We start from the raw sequence: 15,488 nt of genomic DNA on the forward strand, positions 1-15,488 counted from the left end.
CACTTTTATGCAGATAGTCATATTCTTCAAGGATTCAAACAATTCAGAAGAATTTTATTGTCATATGCACAAAGGAACATGGTCCCTGCACAATGAAATGTGTTTACTGCATTTAACCCATACTAATTGCCAGTTAGGAGCAGAAGTCGCCTTTAGGCGCCCGGGGACCAGGTCCAGATGTATATCCTGTCTTAGGTCAACAGCAGGGCTGAGCAAACCATGACCGGCCTCATGACAACAGACGACACACACATAACACGTAACACACATTAGCCGGCCCGGTACATGAACACATATAAAAAGCACACACAAGGTAAAACTTGGGAAAGAAAAACCTTCATTGCAGTTATATTACAGTCATATTCTTGTGGAGTGTATATACCTCTTGGATAAGATGGTGTCGTCAAATGTATTCTAAATTTAAGCCAAAACAACAGTACCAAGGCCAGCATCAGATCAGCAAAGAAACTTACTCATAACTTTCATGAAAACAGAACCAGATGCCCAGAATTTCCATAAGTCATTCCTGAAAGAGGGATACATATTGTAAGGACTCCGTTTACTACTGTATGGATAATATACAAAAAAAAAGTGAACAAGTGAAAAAGCCCATTTACATGCATGCATTTAGGTGAGTCGTTCCCGTTTTTTCATTTAATCTCATCATTACCAAGATAGGCGTCTTGTCTCGTACGCCTGTTGGCATACTAAAAAGGGCATTTTCATCACGGCGCCGCGTGTCATAGTTTCAGTCGAGAGATAGTCTTTCAGGCTGCAAATCAGGCCCATTTAATTTGTTCAAAATCCCTGTCGCATATTCAAGAAGAAGAAGAAGGAGGAAAAAATAAGACAAGAATTAGGCAGGAATCTTAAAATGGGCTAAATAAAGGCAGTGACAGTTCTGTCATGGTACAGGAGCACCGGGGACGTCAGTGTGGCCGGTTCCTCCACACAAAATTAATTAGTGTCTGTGCATATGTATGAATCATTCATCTCTCATTTTCAAAACACTCTGATGTGGTCAACGTGCGTACACAGGTATGGGTTTGACGGCAGAGATTTGCATAAGAGAATGCATGCATTCTGCTCAGGATGACTGTCAAGCAATTATGGTAGGAATCTGTATTCAAGGAGTTTCTCTGCTGCCATTATAAGCAGCACGACAGGCTGCACCCACAGCTTCCTTTCCTGATTGACGTCCTCACCTCCTTCGCTGACTGCCCTTGTCGCTCCCCTCTGCACTATGATACGTTGTTCTGCTTGGTGCACGGCACCGTTGAGGAGAAGGCAACTTAACACAGCATGGGAGGAAACAAGCCGCAGAGAAATAACACAAACCTCTCGCGCTGCTTTATGTTCAAGATGTGCGACTATAATATACAAGGGTAGGGAGTAAAAGTCAAGGGAAGTGCATTGTAAGCATATGTACGGCTGGAAATGAGAGCAGTACACACAAAAAAATTGTAAGTTCCATCTCCACTGAGGCAATTCCTCTGTGCATCGTTGGCGTCTTTGCCAGCCTAATTTGCATGACTTACAGTTCTCCGCTGGTCCTTAAGTATTAGGTGAGATTCTGCAGGACAAGGTTATGAACACACTGGGACTATTCTCGCAGGCAGCTCGGCGCACTTTCACCCGCAGACCCATATATCTCGCATGACCTCTGCTGAGTGAGCACAGTGAGAAGGCCGGCGTGCAGCCCCGGGGGAGCACTTAAACACGGGTGTTAAACTGGCACGCGCAACCTAGTGAAACAACTGAAACACCAGAGTGCATATCTACGCAAGCCCACAGTTTGAGTGCAGGATCAAGTAGGTGGAATCTGTCTGTCTGGAAAGGTGCTCAGAGAGCCCCTCCCAAAGCCAAACAGTGGTCACTTTTTGCAACATATTATTAAACACCCCTCTATCAATTCAGCTCTTCATTTATTTCACCAGTGAAGTTGAGCAGAGGTTGTTTTCACCCCTGTCTTTTTGTCTGCTTGTGAACAGTCAATTTGTCACACACAATTTTTCTACACAACCCCCAATTCCAATGAAGTTGGGACGTTGTGTAAAATGTAATAAAAACAGAATACAATGATTTGCAAATCCTCTTCAACCTATATTTAATTGAATACACCACAAAGACAATATATTTATATTAAAACTGATAGACTTTTGTGTTTTTTGTGCAAATATTTGCTCATTTTGAAATGGATGCCTGCAACATGTTTCAAAAAAGTTGGGACAGGGCAACAAAAGACTGGAAAAGGTGATGAATGCTCAAAGAACACCTAACTGGAAACAGGTGAGTATACATGATTGGATAAAAAAAGGAGCATCCCCAAAAGTCTCAGCCGTTCACAAGCAAAGATGTGGTGAGGATCACCACTTTGTGAACAACTGTGCAAAAACAGTTCCAAGTTAAGAACAATGTTCTCAGTGTTCAATTGCAGGAATTTAGGGATTCCATCATCTACAGTCCATAATATAATCAGAAGATTCAGAGAATCTGGAGAACTTTCTACACATAAGTGGCAAGGCCGAAAACCAACACTGAATGCCCGTGACCTTCGATCCCTCAGGCAGCACTGCATTATAAAACCGACATCATTGTGTAAAGACCTGTAAAGGAACACTTCAGAAAACCATTGTCAGTTAACACAATTTGTCGCTACATCTACAAGTGCAAGTTAAACTCTACCATGCAAGCAAAGCCATACATCACAACATCCAGAAATGCCGCTGCCTTCTCTGGGCCCAAGCTTATTTGAAATGGACAGATGCAAAGTGGCAAGCCATGCTGTGGTCTGATGAGTCCACATTTCAAATTGTTTTTGGAAACTCATGGATGTTTTGTCCTCCAGACAAAAGAGGAAAAGACCATCCAGATTGTTACCAGTGCAAAGTTCAAAAGCTAGCATCTGTGATGGTATGGGGGTGTGTTAGTGCCATGGCATGGGCAACTTCACGTCTGTGATGGCACCATCAATGCTGAAAGTACATCCAGATTTTTGGAGCAACACCATGCTGGCCATCCAAGCAGCGTCTTTTTCAGGGACGTCCTGGTTATTTCAGCAAGACAATGCCAAGCCACATTCTGCACGTGTTACAACAGCATGGCTTCATAATAAAATGGCGGGTACTAGACTTGCCTGCCTGCAGTCCAGACCTGTCGCCCATTGAAAAGGTGTGGCGCATTATGAAGCGCAAATACGACAACGGAGACCCAGACTGTTGAACGAACTGAAGTCGTATATCAAGCAAGAATGGAAAAAATTCCACCTACAAAGCTCATCAATTAGTGTCCTCAGTTCCCAAACGCTTAACATACCACTGTCCCGCTTTTTTGAAACGTGTTGCAGGCATCCGTTCAAAATGAGCAAATATCTTGCACAAAAATTTATCAGTTTGAACATTAAATTGTGGTGTATTCAATTGAATATAGGTTGAAGAGGATTTGCAAATCATTGTATTCTGTTTTATTTACATTTTACACAACATCCCAACTTCATTAGAATTGGGGTTGTATATCATTATGAAATTTTTAGAAGACTCATATCCTGATAGGCAACACCTGATTAAATATTCAAGGTTCATAGATCAAGGTCAAAGTTAGGTTAGTCTTGGAAATGGGAAAAATCCCTATCCAAAAACCGACACAAAAGATTGAATTTCTTTCATATTTATGTTATGTGTTATGTAGGATGGTATCCTTTCTTGCCTGACAAAGTTTGATCTGGATCTGATACAAATTACAGATTTTGTGGCCATTTAAATTTAACATTGAAAACCCCATTTAATGTATATTTTACATTATATCTTAATCAAGAGTGCCCCAATCACTCTCATATTTGAAGTGAGGTGCAGACTGGTACTCACTATCACCTGACAGTGTTTGATCCAGATTGTGGATTTATGGATGTTTTAATTTAATATTGAAAAGCCCATTTGGTGTGTATTTTGCATTATATTTTCAATCAAAAGTGCCTCAATCACTCTCATTTGTGACAGTGAGATACAAACTGATACTCTCGGTGAATAGACTAAGTTTGATCCGCATCCAATTCGTATTGTGGATTTAGTGGATATTTGATATTAACATTGAAAAGCCATTTTCATCTATATTTTGTATTATATTTTAGCTTATGAAAAGCCACTTCTAACAGGACTTTGACCTTGAATTTTTTTTTTCCAAGATAAAAATGTGTGGAATTGTAAACTAGTATTGGCGGAGGTTTGCGCTGTACAAGCGCCACTTTATTTATGTAGTGTTGGATCACAGCATAAGTCGCCCCAAGGTGCTACACATGAGCACAGCTTAAACCTTACCCTTCCCATGAGCAAGCACATCAGCCACGGCAGTCAGGAAAAATGCTCTCAGCTGTTTTTTTTTTTTTTAATTTTAGGAAGAAACCTCAAGCAGACCAGACTCAGGGCGTGCTCACATTAGGATATCCGTACCATGCACAAGCACATTTCACCCCTAAAGTCCAGTTTGCTTGACGAGTATGAGTACTCTGGACCAGGCAGGGCGCGTTTAACCTTAGCTGGGCCGATGTGCAAAAGTGATCTTGGGTACGGCTCAGTTGGACTGGGGAGTCATAGAAGAAGAATGATGTAAATCTAAATATTTCTTCTGCCCTGGAAAATGACATCAGAGCAAATCTACACAAACTATACAGCAAAATCACCAGTGTAAAATGAACACTGCCAGCGTCTATATATGTATTCCTCACTGACCCAGTGTGGACCCATATAGTCGCTGTCAGTGTTCATTTTACACTGGTGATTTTGCTGTGTAGAAAGCACTCAGAAAATACTGCAGAAACACCTGAGGGAGTTTTTCTTTATTGCTGTTGGTAAAATTTGGCCTTACCCTTGTGGAGCAGCTTGGGTGAATTATGTTGTTACTTTGGTGCTATTATAAATAAATTGAATTGGAAATAATCAGGATGCGCTCAGAGTGCAGGCTGCCATCTTTAAAATGAGGGTAATACAGCTAAATTGGGTAAACAGTGTCACAGTTACAGCCCTTTTTGTGTGGGCCACCATATTTAAAGGACCAAAGTAATTGGGCAGCTGGCTGGTGACTTGATTTTATGGTTATGTGTATTCACTCAATCAGGTGTTGATTTTAAGCATTAAACATTATAATTGTGCCATGGCAGCAAAAATAAACCTGTGTCATTGTCCAAATATATGTGTGGCTCTTACTGCACATATGCGCAGTGAAGTAGACATCTGTGCTCTTGTTTTGTGGTTGAAGCTCCAGGAGGGCCAGCTGGTGGTGTGTCAGTTCCAGTTCCTGCGCTGGTCGGCTTATCGTGACGTTCCCGATTCCAAGAAAGCGTTCCTCGGCCTGCTGGCTCAAGTGCACAAGTGGCAACGGGAGTGTGGGGACGGACGCACCGTGGTCCACTGCCTGTGAGTAACGAAGCAGCTCGCTGCGTCTCTGAAGATTAAAAGACGCGCACACAATGCAACGACCCACTCAGACTGACAAGGGTTCTTGAACTGGTGTTGAAAGCTGACTTATACAGCAGTAAGAACGTTGTGTAGGAGGTTTTGGTGTGGCGTGAAGTTGTGTGCTCTAATTCCTCTGTTGTCCTAAGCCCTCGGGGCACGCACAGATTGATGAATATGAATGGGCCATCCAGCTCATTGGCAAGCCGTCGCACGTTCACCGCCACCGCTCCTATCCAAAAACCACATCACTCAGCCCTGTCACACAGCGTTACCCACGACAACCAGGAGAGAGATTATGGAGATCAAATCAATTATGGCTTAATACAAACGCATCGGTTCCACTACAGTAAATTCCAAGACTGCCAACGCACTGACGACGATTGATTGCCTTAATATTGCTTGTATAGGCTGCGGAGGCCCCCGTGCCCACCTTCCCTGGATTTGTTTCAGGAGAGAGGATGTGGATTGTCCTCCAGTTGTTTATTGATATTTCCATTCGGATGACCAGTACAATATTCTGACGGAAATGATACATGTGTTGTTATTATCTGTCTTCTCTACTGGTCAGATTTTTAAATTTCTGCATTAAGATTTTATTTTGTGGTAGAAAACGTTATCTTCAGAGTACACACATGCACACCTCACACAATTTTGTGTGTGTGTGCACGTACTGGACCAAACCATTCGGGACGTCCTCCAAAGCCTGTGTCTTACAACGGTGTATCCTTCACGGTCCAACAGTTAGAAGAGTCATTGTCCAATTTTTATTTTTTCAAATTAATATGATTACTAAATTTTTAAAGAAAGTACAGTTTGGGGGTCCATATGAGCAAGTAGAGTAACGTCATAAAAGTAATGTAATAAGTAAGTTTTCAAAAAACATTTTCTAAACTACAGATTATGCAGCTGTCAGAGTTGCTAGGTGACGGGTCAGAGCGGAATATGCTAACAACGGAATCGCAAAATGCACTGTGGGCTCATTTCAGAACAGTTGGATCAGCCGCCGCTGTTTTGGAAGGTCAAGTTTTTTTAGAATGCAGCCCTCAAAGGATGCGGCCCCTGAATTAATGCACGATTTTCTGAAGAGTGACTCTGACCCTTAGATGGCGCAGTGCTATATGTATGTTGCCTTCTTGGCCCTGCCTGACTCCGCCTAACTGTTGCTACAAAAAAAAAAATCAGAAATGAGTAAAGAACTGGAACATGGTTAAAATTGATATGACCTGGGTAGGATGGATGAAGCTCAAACATGCTCATCTATGTTGAAGTTACCAAGCTAGCTAAGGCTGACAGGCTATGTCACCTGAATTTGGATGAATGACAAACATACTGAGCGGTGGTTCTTGTAACATGTGGCTTGAGTTGTGAGTATTAAACACAATGCCTGTTACATTTCCTCTGTAACTTTGTACATTATCACTGTAGCTAATGTCTGTAGCTAATATTAGTACCTGCTAACTACTAACATACAAATTAAACAATACTAAAACGTGACTCAATGGAAGTACTGGAGCATAGACTTTTTTAGAAAGGCTGGTTAGTACAATTATCAATTATATTTGATTTGAATCCTCAGAAAGGAAAAAGACATTTGAGTCAACATCAGCGAGCTGACTCTGCTAGCGGGAACGCCCAGTGCTAGTGGGGCTCCAGATCTGAGTCACCAGCTTTCATTCAAACCGACCATGCCCACATTTGTTCATAACTTTAGGACTCAAAATACCTTAAACAGATGAGATAAAAAAGTAAACCACCTATACATTGTCATGAAAGAGGAAACTAGCTACAGAGACAAAAATTGTATTTTTATACCAAACCATAAACATGTTTATTTCTGCTGTACATTTGGAGACTGTAAAGGTAGTTTAACATAGGCTTCTCAGGGAATTAATTTGCATTTGCACCCAGCCTCAAGTGGGCATTTAAAAGCCATATTGACACAAATTTGATCCCTGCACTGGGACGCAGTCTGGTGCGCCAGTGCGTAAACCTGTTGTAAACTGTGCGTGGCTGCGTGCCAGTACACAAAGAAGGTTTTGAAATGTTCAAAACTTATGGCACACATTCATTTTGTGAACATTTCACAACCTATTCGAAAACACTGCGTGTCATTGTGTGTAGGGCATGAATAATTATGACGAGATGTTTACTTCTACCAGTAACATAACTTACAGATATATTATTGAACTTATAAGAAGGAATGAAAATACAACTGTTTTACTGATCCATTACAATATATATACAGTAGTGTTCAGAATAATAGTAGTGCTATGTGACTAAAAAGATTAATCCAGGTTTTGAGTATATGTCTTATTGTTACATGGGAAACAAGGTACCAGTAGATTCAGTAGATTTTCACAAATCCAACAAGACCAAGCATTCATGATATGCACACTCTTAAGGCTATGAAACTGGGCTGTTAGTAAAAAAAAAGTAGGAAAGTAGGAAGGGGGTTCACAATAATAGTAGCATCTGCTGTTGATGCTACAAACTCAAAACTATTATGTTCAAACTGCTTTTTTAGCAATCCTGTGAATCACTAAACTAGTATTTAGTTGTATAACCACAGTTTTTCATGATTTCTTCACATCTGCGAGGCATTAGTTTTGTTGGTTTGGAACCAAGATTTTGCTGGTTTACTAGTGTGCCTGGGGTCATTGTCTTGTTGAAACACCCATTTCAAGGGCATGTCCTCTTCAGCATAAGGCAATATGACCTCTTCAAGTATTTTGACATATCCAAACTGATCCATGATACCTGGTATGCCATATATAGGCCCAACACCATATCCAATCCAGTCCACTTTATTTATATAGCACATTTAAACAACAGAACAGTTTCCAAAGTGCTGCACATAAAAATGATTATACAACTATACAAAACAATAAACCAACTCAGATACTAATAAATAAATAAACATAAAAACAATAAAACAATAAATAAATAAAACACTGGGCCAAAGACAACAGAGGACCATACAACTCATGCAGAGCTAAAAGCCAGAGAATAAAAATGGGTCTTCACACGAGACTTAAAACACTCCACTGTGGGGGCTGTTTGAACGTGGAGAGGCAGAGCGTTCCAGAGTCTGGGCCCAGCCACAGAGAAGGCATAGTACCTTAGTACCTGAGAAACATGCCCATATCATGATGCCTGCACCATCATGCTTCACTGTCTTCACTGTGAACTGTGGCTTGAATTCAGAGTTTGGGGGTCATCTCACAAACTGTCTGCGGCCCTTGGACCCAAAAAGAATAATTTTACTCTCATCAGTCCACAAAATATTCCTCCATTTCTCTTTAGGCCAATTGATGTGTTCTTTGGCAAATTGTAACCTCTTCTGCACGTCTTTTATTTAACAGAGGGACTTTTCGGGGGATTCTTGCAAATAAATTAGCTTCACACAGGCGTCTTCTGTCACAGCACTTACAGGTAACTCCAGACTGTCTTTCATCATCCTGGAGCTGATCAATGGGTGGTTCTTTGCCATTCTGGTTATTCTTCTATCCATTTTGATGGTTGGTTTCAGTTTTCTTCCACGCGTCTCTGTTTTTTTTTTTTTTTTTGTCCATTTTAAAGCATTGGAGATCATTGTAGATGAACATCCTATACTTTTTGCACCTGCGTATAAGTTTTCCCCTCTCCAATCAACTTTTTAATCAAACTACGCTGTTCTTCTGAACAATGTCTTGAACGTCCCATTTTCCTCAGGCTTTCAAAGAGAAAAGCATGTTCAACAGGTGCTGGCTTCATCCTTAAATAGGTGACACTTGATTCACACCTGTTTGTTTCACAAAATTGACGAACTCACTGAGTGAATGCCACACTACTATTATTGTGAACACCCCCTTTTCTACTTTTTTTACTAATAGCCCAATTTTGTAGCCTTAAGAGTGTGCATATCATGAATGCTTGGTCTTGTTGGATTTGTGAGAATCTACTGGTACCTTGTTTCCCATGTAACAATAAGAAATATACTCAAAACCTGGATTAATCTTTTTAGTCACATAGCACTACTATTATTCTGAACACTACTGTATATTATAAATAATTACCTTTGAGATAAGATTCCAGATGTGTTCTCCACTGCATGATGCACATGAGACAACCTGCAGCTGTAGATAATTTCTCCATGAGTCTGTGAGTGATGAGAGAATGGTTTCATCAGCCAAGTTCTGCGAGCAAATGTGTCATTGGCTACAAAATGATTACTTTATATAGCGTGGCATCCAGCCTGACAAAGCGGGATGCACTGGCACGGCGAATTGCGTGGCAGTGCAGGGATCAAATCCGTGTAAGTGTTAAGATGCCTAAAGAATTGTAGGCTTTGGCACTTCTGCATTGGCTTCATTTTTCAGCACAGGAGGTTATCACTTGCTGATCCTGTCACTTGATATCAAAAGGCACTTAATTAGATTAGCAGCCTCACTCCCACTGGACACCCAGCAATATTCATCTGCTTCTCCTTTGTGTATAATGTGAAATATGTTTTCTGCCACACATATGGTGTGACAGCATTGCATCAAACTGCCAGTCAAGGTCCAATCGAAACCTGCACATAAAGCAGGGAAACTTTAATCGTCACATTTCATTCTCAAAAGAAACTTCAAAGCACTTAAATGGTACGTGGAAGGCATTCATATATAAAAACACTTTTACTTCTGAGAAAAGATGTTCAAAAGCAATTTACTGTTATACATTCACACATGCACGCACACACCAAATGGAGCTTCCATGCCAGCTGCTGAACTGATCGTCAGGAGCAATATCTTGCTCAAGGACACCGTGACACATAGAAAGGAGATGAAAGGCATCTGCTGACCTTTTGGTTAATGGATATCTCGCTTTTAGGGTCAACCTCTTAAGGGATTAATTCCATGATACTAAAAGAGACGTATTGAGCAAAATTATTTTTTAAAATCTACGCTGTACGGTTGAATATGATAGAAGCTTCATGTTCAACGTCCTCAAGTAACGAGACTGTTGAAATAGCTTCAGAGGTCTGAGTGCTCAGTGAGACACACCCACTGAGGTGGGACACGCCCACATGATTGACAGGATAGAGACGGAACAGCAGCTCCTCTCCGTGATGCTGACTACATTTTTGGACTGTTTGGTGAAAATAATTACATATCAGTGATGATTATTTTTATTTTTTGTGAATTAGTAAAAGTGATGCTTATACCACAGGTACTCCTGTGGAGTAGGTGAGCAAATTTCAGTTCTGGACGGTTTAGGGGCATATATTTACATATTAATGAGGATGAAGTTATTATTATTTTCTTAAGAGTACAGACACTTGATACTTATACTGCTGCCTGTGGAGCAGATGAATAGATGACATTTTGTTCATTATTTGAAACAGATATTTGCATATTGAGAAGAAAATGTTATTTTCTATCAGCCATTGCAGAAGAATGACTGCTGATAAAAAAATTTATATTTACAATGTGTGTAGTACATTATGGTGATTTTTTAAAAAAGGTTGACATTACAAATATGTCAGTTAGTGTGCAAATTTACATAAAACATTCCACCAGCCATAACTCAACAGAGGTTGTGCAGAGCCTTAATTTTCAGGATATTTTATTGACAGAAATATGATGACATGTGGATACGTTGTTTAGGATGGTAATGTTTAGGTAGTATATTTATATAAATATAACGCAATGATAAAATACCCTTGGCTGTATGAGCATTGTCTTCTTTATAATTTGCAGTCATTTAATTGGTATCCTGGTGCAAAGTGTGTGTGTGTGTGTGTGTGTGTGTGTGTGTGTGTGTGTGTGTGTGTTGTGTGTGTGTGTGTGTGTGTGTGTGTGTGTGTATATATATATATATATATATATATATATATATATATATATATATATATATATATATATATGAGGAAAATAAGTATTTGAACACCCTGCGGTTTTGCAAGTTGTCCCACTTAGAAATCATGGAGGGGTCTGAAATTTTCATCTTAGATGCATGTCCACTGTGAGAGACATAATCTAAAAAAAAAAAAAAAAATCCGGAAATCACAATGTATGATTTTTTTTTTAAATAATTTGTATGTTACTGCTGCAAAAAAGTATTTGAACACCTGCCAATCAGCAAGAATTCTGGCTCACACAGACCTGTTAATTGTTCTTTAAGAAGCCCTCTTATTCTGCACTCTTTACCTGTATTAATTGCACCTGTTTGAACTTGTTACCTGTATAAAAGACACCTGTTCACACACTCAATCAATCACACTCCAACCTGTCCACCATAGCCAAGACCAAAGAGCTGTCTAAGGACACCAGGGACAAAACTGTAGACCTGCACAAGGCTGGGATGGACTACAGGACAACAGGCAAGCAGCTTGGTAGAAGACAACAACTGTTTATTTGATTATTTATTAGAAAGTGGAAGAAACACAAGATGACTGTCAATCTCCCTCGGTCTGGGATTCCATGCAAGATCTCACTTTGTGGTGTAAGGATGATTCTGAGAAAGCTCAGAACTACACAGGAGGTCCTGGTCAATGACCTGAAGAGAGCTCGGACCACAGTCACAAAGATTACATTAGTAACACATGATGCTGTCATGGTTTAAAATCCTGCAGGGCAGCAAGGTCCCCCTGCTCAAGCCAGCACATGTCCAGGCCCGTTTAAAGTTCACTAGTGACCATCTGGATGATCCAGAGGAGGCATGGGAGAAGGTCATGTGGTCAGATGAGACCAGAATAGAGCTTTTTGGAATCAACTCCACTTACCATATTTAGAGGATGAGAACAACCCCAAGCATTTCAAGGTCCTGGAGTGGCCAGTCTCCAGACCTGAACTCAATAGAAAATCTTTGGAGGGAGCTGAAACTCCAAACCTGAAAGATGAGTGGACCAAAATCCCTGCTGCAGTGTGTGCAAACCTGATGAAAAACTACAGGAAACATTTAACTTCTGTAATTGCAAACAAAGGCTACTGTACCAAATATTAACATTGATTTTCACAGGTGTTCAAATACTTATTTGCAACAGTAACATACAAATAAATTATTTAAAAAAATCATACAATGTGATTTCTGGATTTTTTTTTTTTTTAGATTGTCTCACAGTGGACATGCACCTAAGATGAAAATTTCAGATCCCTCCATGATTTCTAAGTGGGAGAACTTGCAAAATCGCAGGGTGTTCAAATACTTATTTTCCTCACTGTATATATATATATATATATATATATATATATATATATATATATATACAGATACATTTTTTTTACTGTTATTTACATTTATTATTAACATCCTATTGTCTTAACTTACAATTTGTACATGTTCAATAAAGCCCCTCAATCAATCTGTCAGTAAATCAAACAATATTTACATTTTATGAGCTTTTGACAAGAGGGGAAGTTAGCGTGCATGCGAAATGTCATTTAAATCACTCCAGAGGCGTTATCAGGATACAAAAGCAGCATTTTCAGTAGAATTGTGTATTTCTCACTAGATTTTACTTAATATATGAGAAAGATGTTATATTTACACACAAACAAAATGGTTTGCAGCTAGCCTGTGACGTCACCATGCTAACATCTGCTAAATGTCTTGTAAATCACTTCAGAGGTGTTATTAGGTTCCAAAAGCAGTGTTTTCACTTTTAGAAGTGTTTATTTCTCATTAGCGTTTACTTAATATATGAGAAACATGTTATATTTACACACAAACAAAATGGTTTGCAGCTAGCCTGTGACGTCACCATGCTAAATGTCTTGTAAATCACTTCAGAGGTGTTATTAGGTTCCAAAAACAGTGTTTTCACTTTTAGACGTGTTTATTTCTCATTAGCTTTTACAGAATATATGAGAAACATGTTATATAAACACATAAATGAAGCATTTTTAGCAAGACCTTCCACTGACGTCACTGTGCTGGGCTACTCTGATTGGCTGGCACCCCCACCACTCATAAACAAACAGAACAGACTGAAACACAGAACAGACTGAAACACAATGTGAAATTTTAACCTCTTAAAATACCTCTTAAAATTGGTAGCCATCTTTGAACTTGTCCAAGGTCTCGGTCCCAAGAATGTTCCCTGTGAATTTGAAGACTCTGGGAACAATAGGACTGGATTTAAACTGAGCACAGACAGACAAATGGATGCAAAGTCTTCACAATACCCGATGGCCATATTTGATGGCCATTGGGTATTTCTACTGAATGTAAAACTTTGTGCAACAACCTGAACTTAACACTAGTGTTTAGATTGTGTTCCTTTTTGTTTTCATGCTTAAATCCTTTGGAATTTTGTCAGAGCTTTTGTATTTGGTAGAAATGTCAGATATAATCATGCCTTAAATCCCTTCTGTTGAACTGAAGACTTGTTGGACTGAAATATTATAATGCCGATAGACTCCATCTCTCAAAGTAATTAATCAAACAATGTACATGCAATATTTTTAGTAATGCATTCTCTCCTGTGTAGCAATGGCGGAGGTCGGAGTGGGACTTTCTGTGCCTGCAACATGTTACTTGAGATGATCCAGTACCAGAACATGGTGGATATTTTTTATGCCGTCAAGACGCTACGCAACTGCAAACCCAACATGGTGGAGTCTCTGGTAAGAGACTTTGCAAATAAGTTACGCATCATAAAGTGGTCCAAATATATCTGTAATAATTCCCAGGATTTCATGTTTCAGTCTAAGTATTTCCTGTTTTTCCTCAGGACCAGTACCGATTCTGCTATGACCTTGTCCTGGAGTATTTGGACTGCTTTGAGGAGAGATAGCAACAAAATGTTTACCACAGCTGATGCATCCTGCGCGCTGCTGATTCAATTTACAGCCACCCAGTGAGCCCCTCTACTTTAATATTCCGACCTGTGGACTCGACACTGGAAGGACAACAAAGGAATGTCAGAAAAAATGTGGCTAATGCTCTGACTTTTAACCTTTAATGTACAGCTGTGATTTCCTCTTCGTCGGTAATGTTTTATCTGTTTTGAAATTTTTAGTGCTTTTCTTGGCCCTCTTTGCCTCTGGACCAGTGCTTTTTCTTTTGCGCGGCGGCAGCCAAACAACATTCAACACGAGCTGCAAAACGGACCAATCTGAAGAAGGCTCTCCTCCGCCGTGTTTCATTTGCGTTCGGACAGAAGTGTGCACAGCACAGTTACTACAACATTATATATAAGTGAAAGCATTTTCTTCTTTCTTACAGCTACATGCAGCAGCAGTCTGCTGTGGCTGTGGCACTTATCTATCATAATACCATAAACTGCCTTATTCTCTGCCCGTAGATCGGATATGTTCAGATCATTGAAGGAATTGAAAAAGAGGCTCGCCCTGGTGGACGGACACCCTATTGATGCAGAAACCGTACATTTGTGCAGCGTGTTGTATTTTGCCGTATCTCTGTTGGATTACAACGTGTGCTACAGGTGGAAGCTTCCGGGGACGGCAGCACTGGGCCTGGTGCCACCGACGAGAGATTCCTCTCTCATTATCTTCACAGCGCCAATCCCACTGACGGACCTGAATCCTGTCTTTTCTTTATCCCGCGGCTTCATTGGCATATGCACATGGACGCACAGTGTTTACTGCATCAGCTAATGATCCTGTTCTGACGTGTTTGTGTTTTATGCCCAGTGGGAACACAAAGGAACGCGGTAGCAGAAAAGTCCAGGTGTGAAAAATGATTTTCTGTTCATCTGTGCTGATGTGCCAGTTATGGCTTTGCATTACAGGCGAGTTTCTTATTCCTTTGTTACCTGAAGTCTCTGTTTGGTTCTGCTGTGTATTATGAAAGTAAGTTGAGCTAACTTTGGTTTAGAGTCCTGCACAGGTCGGTTTTCCAAACTTGTGTCCAACCCAAACATATTGAGTATTTGACCTCATTTTTCTGTTAATCAGTTGTGAATTCTGCTCGGTTCTCTGCTTTTTAGTCTGACACCCAAAACACCATCTATTTTCTACTGCTCGTCTCATTAAGCGTGATGGACAGACTGCCAGTCCATTACAAGACTAGCAAATACAGGCAACCACTCAGTCTCACATTCAAAGGCAATTA

The 15,488-nt window shown here is 40.1% G+C and overlaps 1 protein-coding gene across 2 annotated transcripts in view; it reads left to right on the forward strand.

The window, feature by feature from the left end:
• ptprub (protein tyrosine phosphatase receptor type Ub) overlaps nucleotides 1-15,177 on the forward strand; it is a 700,336-nt gene extending 685,159 nt beyond the window's left edge. For both annotated transcript variants that reach the window (XM_034175133.1, XM_034175134.1), the window contains 3 exons: nucleotides 5,251-5,408; nucleotides 13,903-14,038; nucleotides 14,146-15,177. In XM_034175133.1, the coding sequence (XP_034031024.1) occupies nucleotides 5,251-5,408; nucleotides 13,903-14,038; nucleotides 14,146-14,208 (357 nt within the window). In that variant the 3' untranslated portion in view covers nucleotides 14,209-15,177. The remainder of the gene's footprint in view (nucleotides 1-5,250; nucleotides 5,409-13,902; nucleotides 14,039-14,145) is intronic.
• The last annotated feature ends 311 nt before the right edge of the window (nucleotides 15,178-15,488 follow it).

The sequence above is a fragment of the Thalassophryne amazonica genome, chromosome 7 (genome assembly GCF_902500255.1).
Source record: "Thalassophryne amazonica chromosome 7, fThaAma1.1, whole genome shotgun sequence".
In the NCBI taxonomy this organism is placed as follows: Eukaryota; Metazoa; Chordata; class Actinopteri; order Batrachoidiformes; family Batrachoididae; genus Thalassophryne; species Thalassophryne amazonica.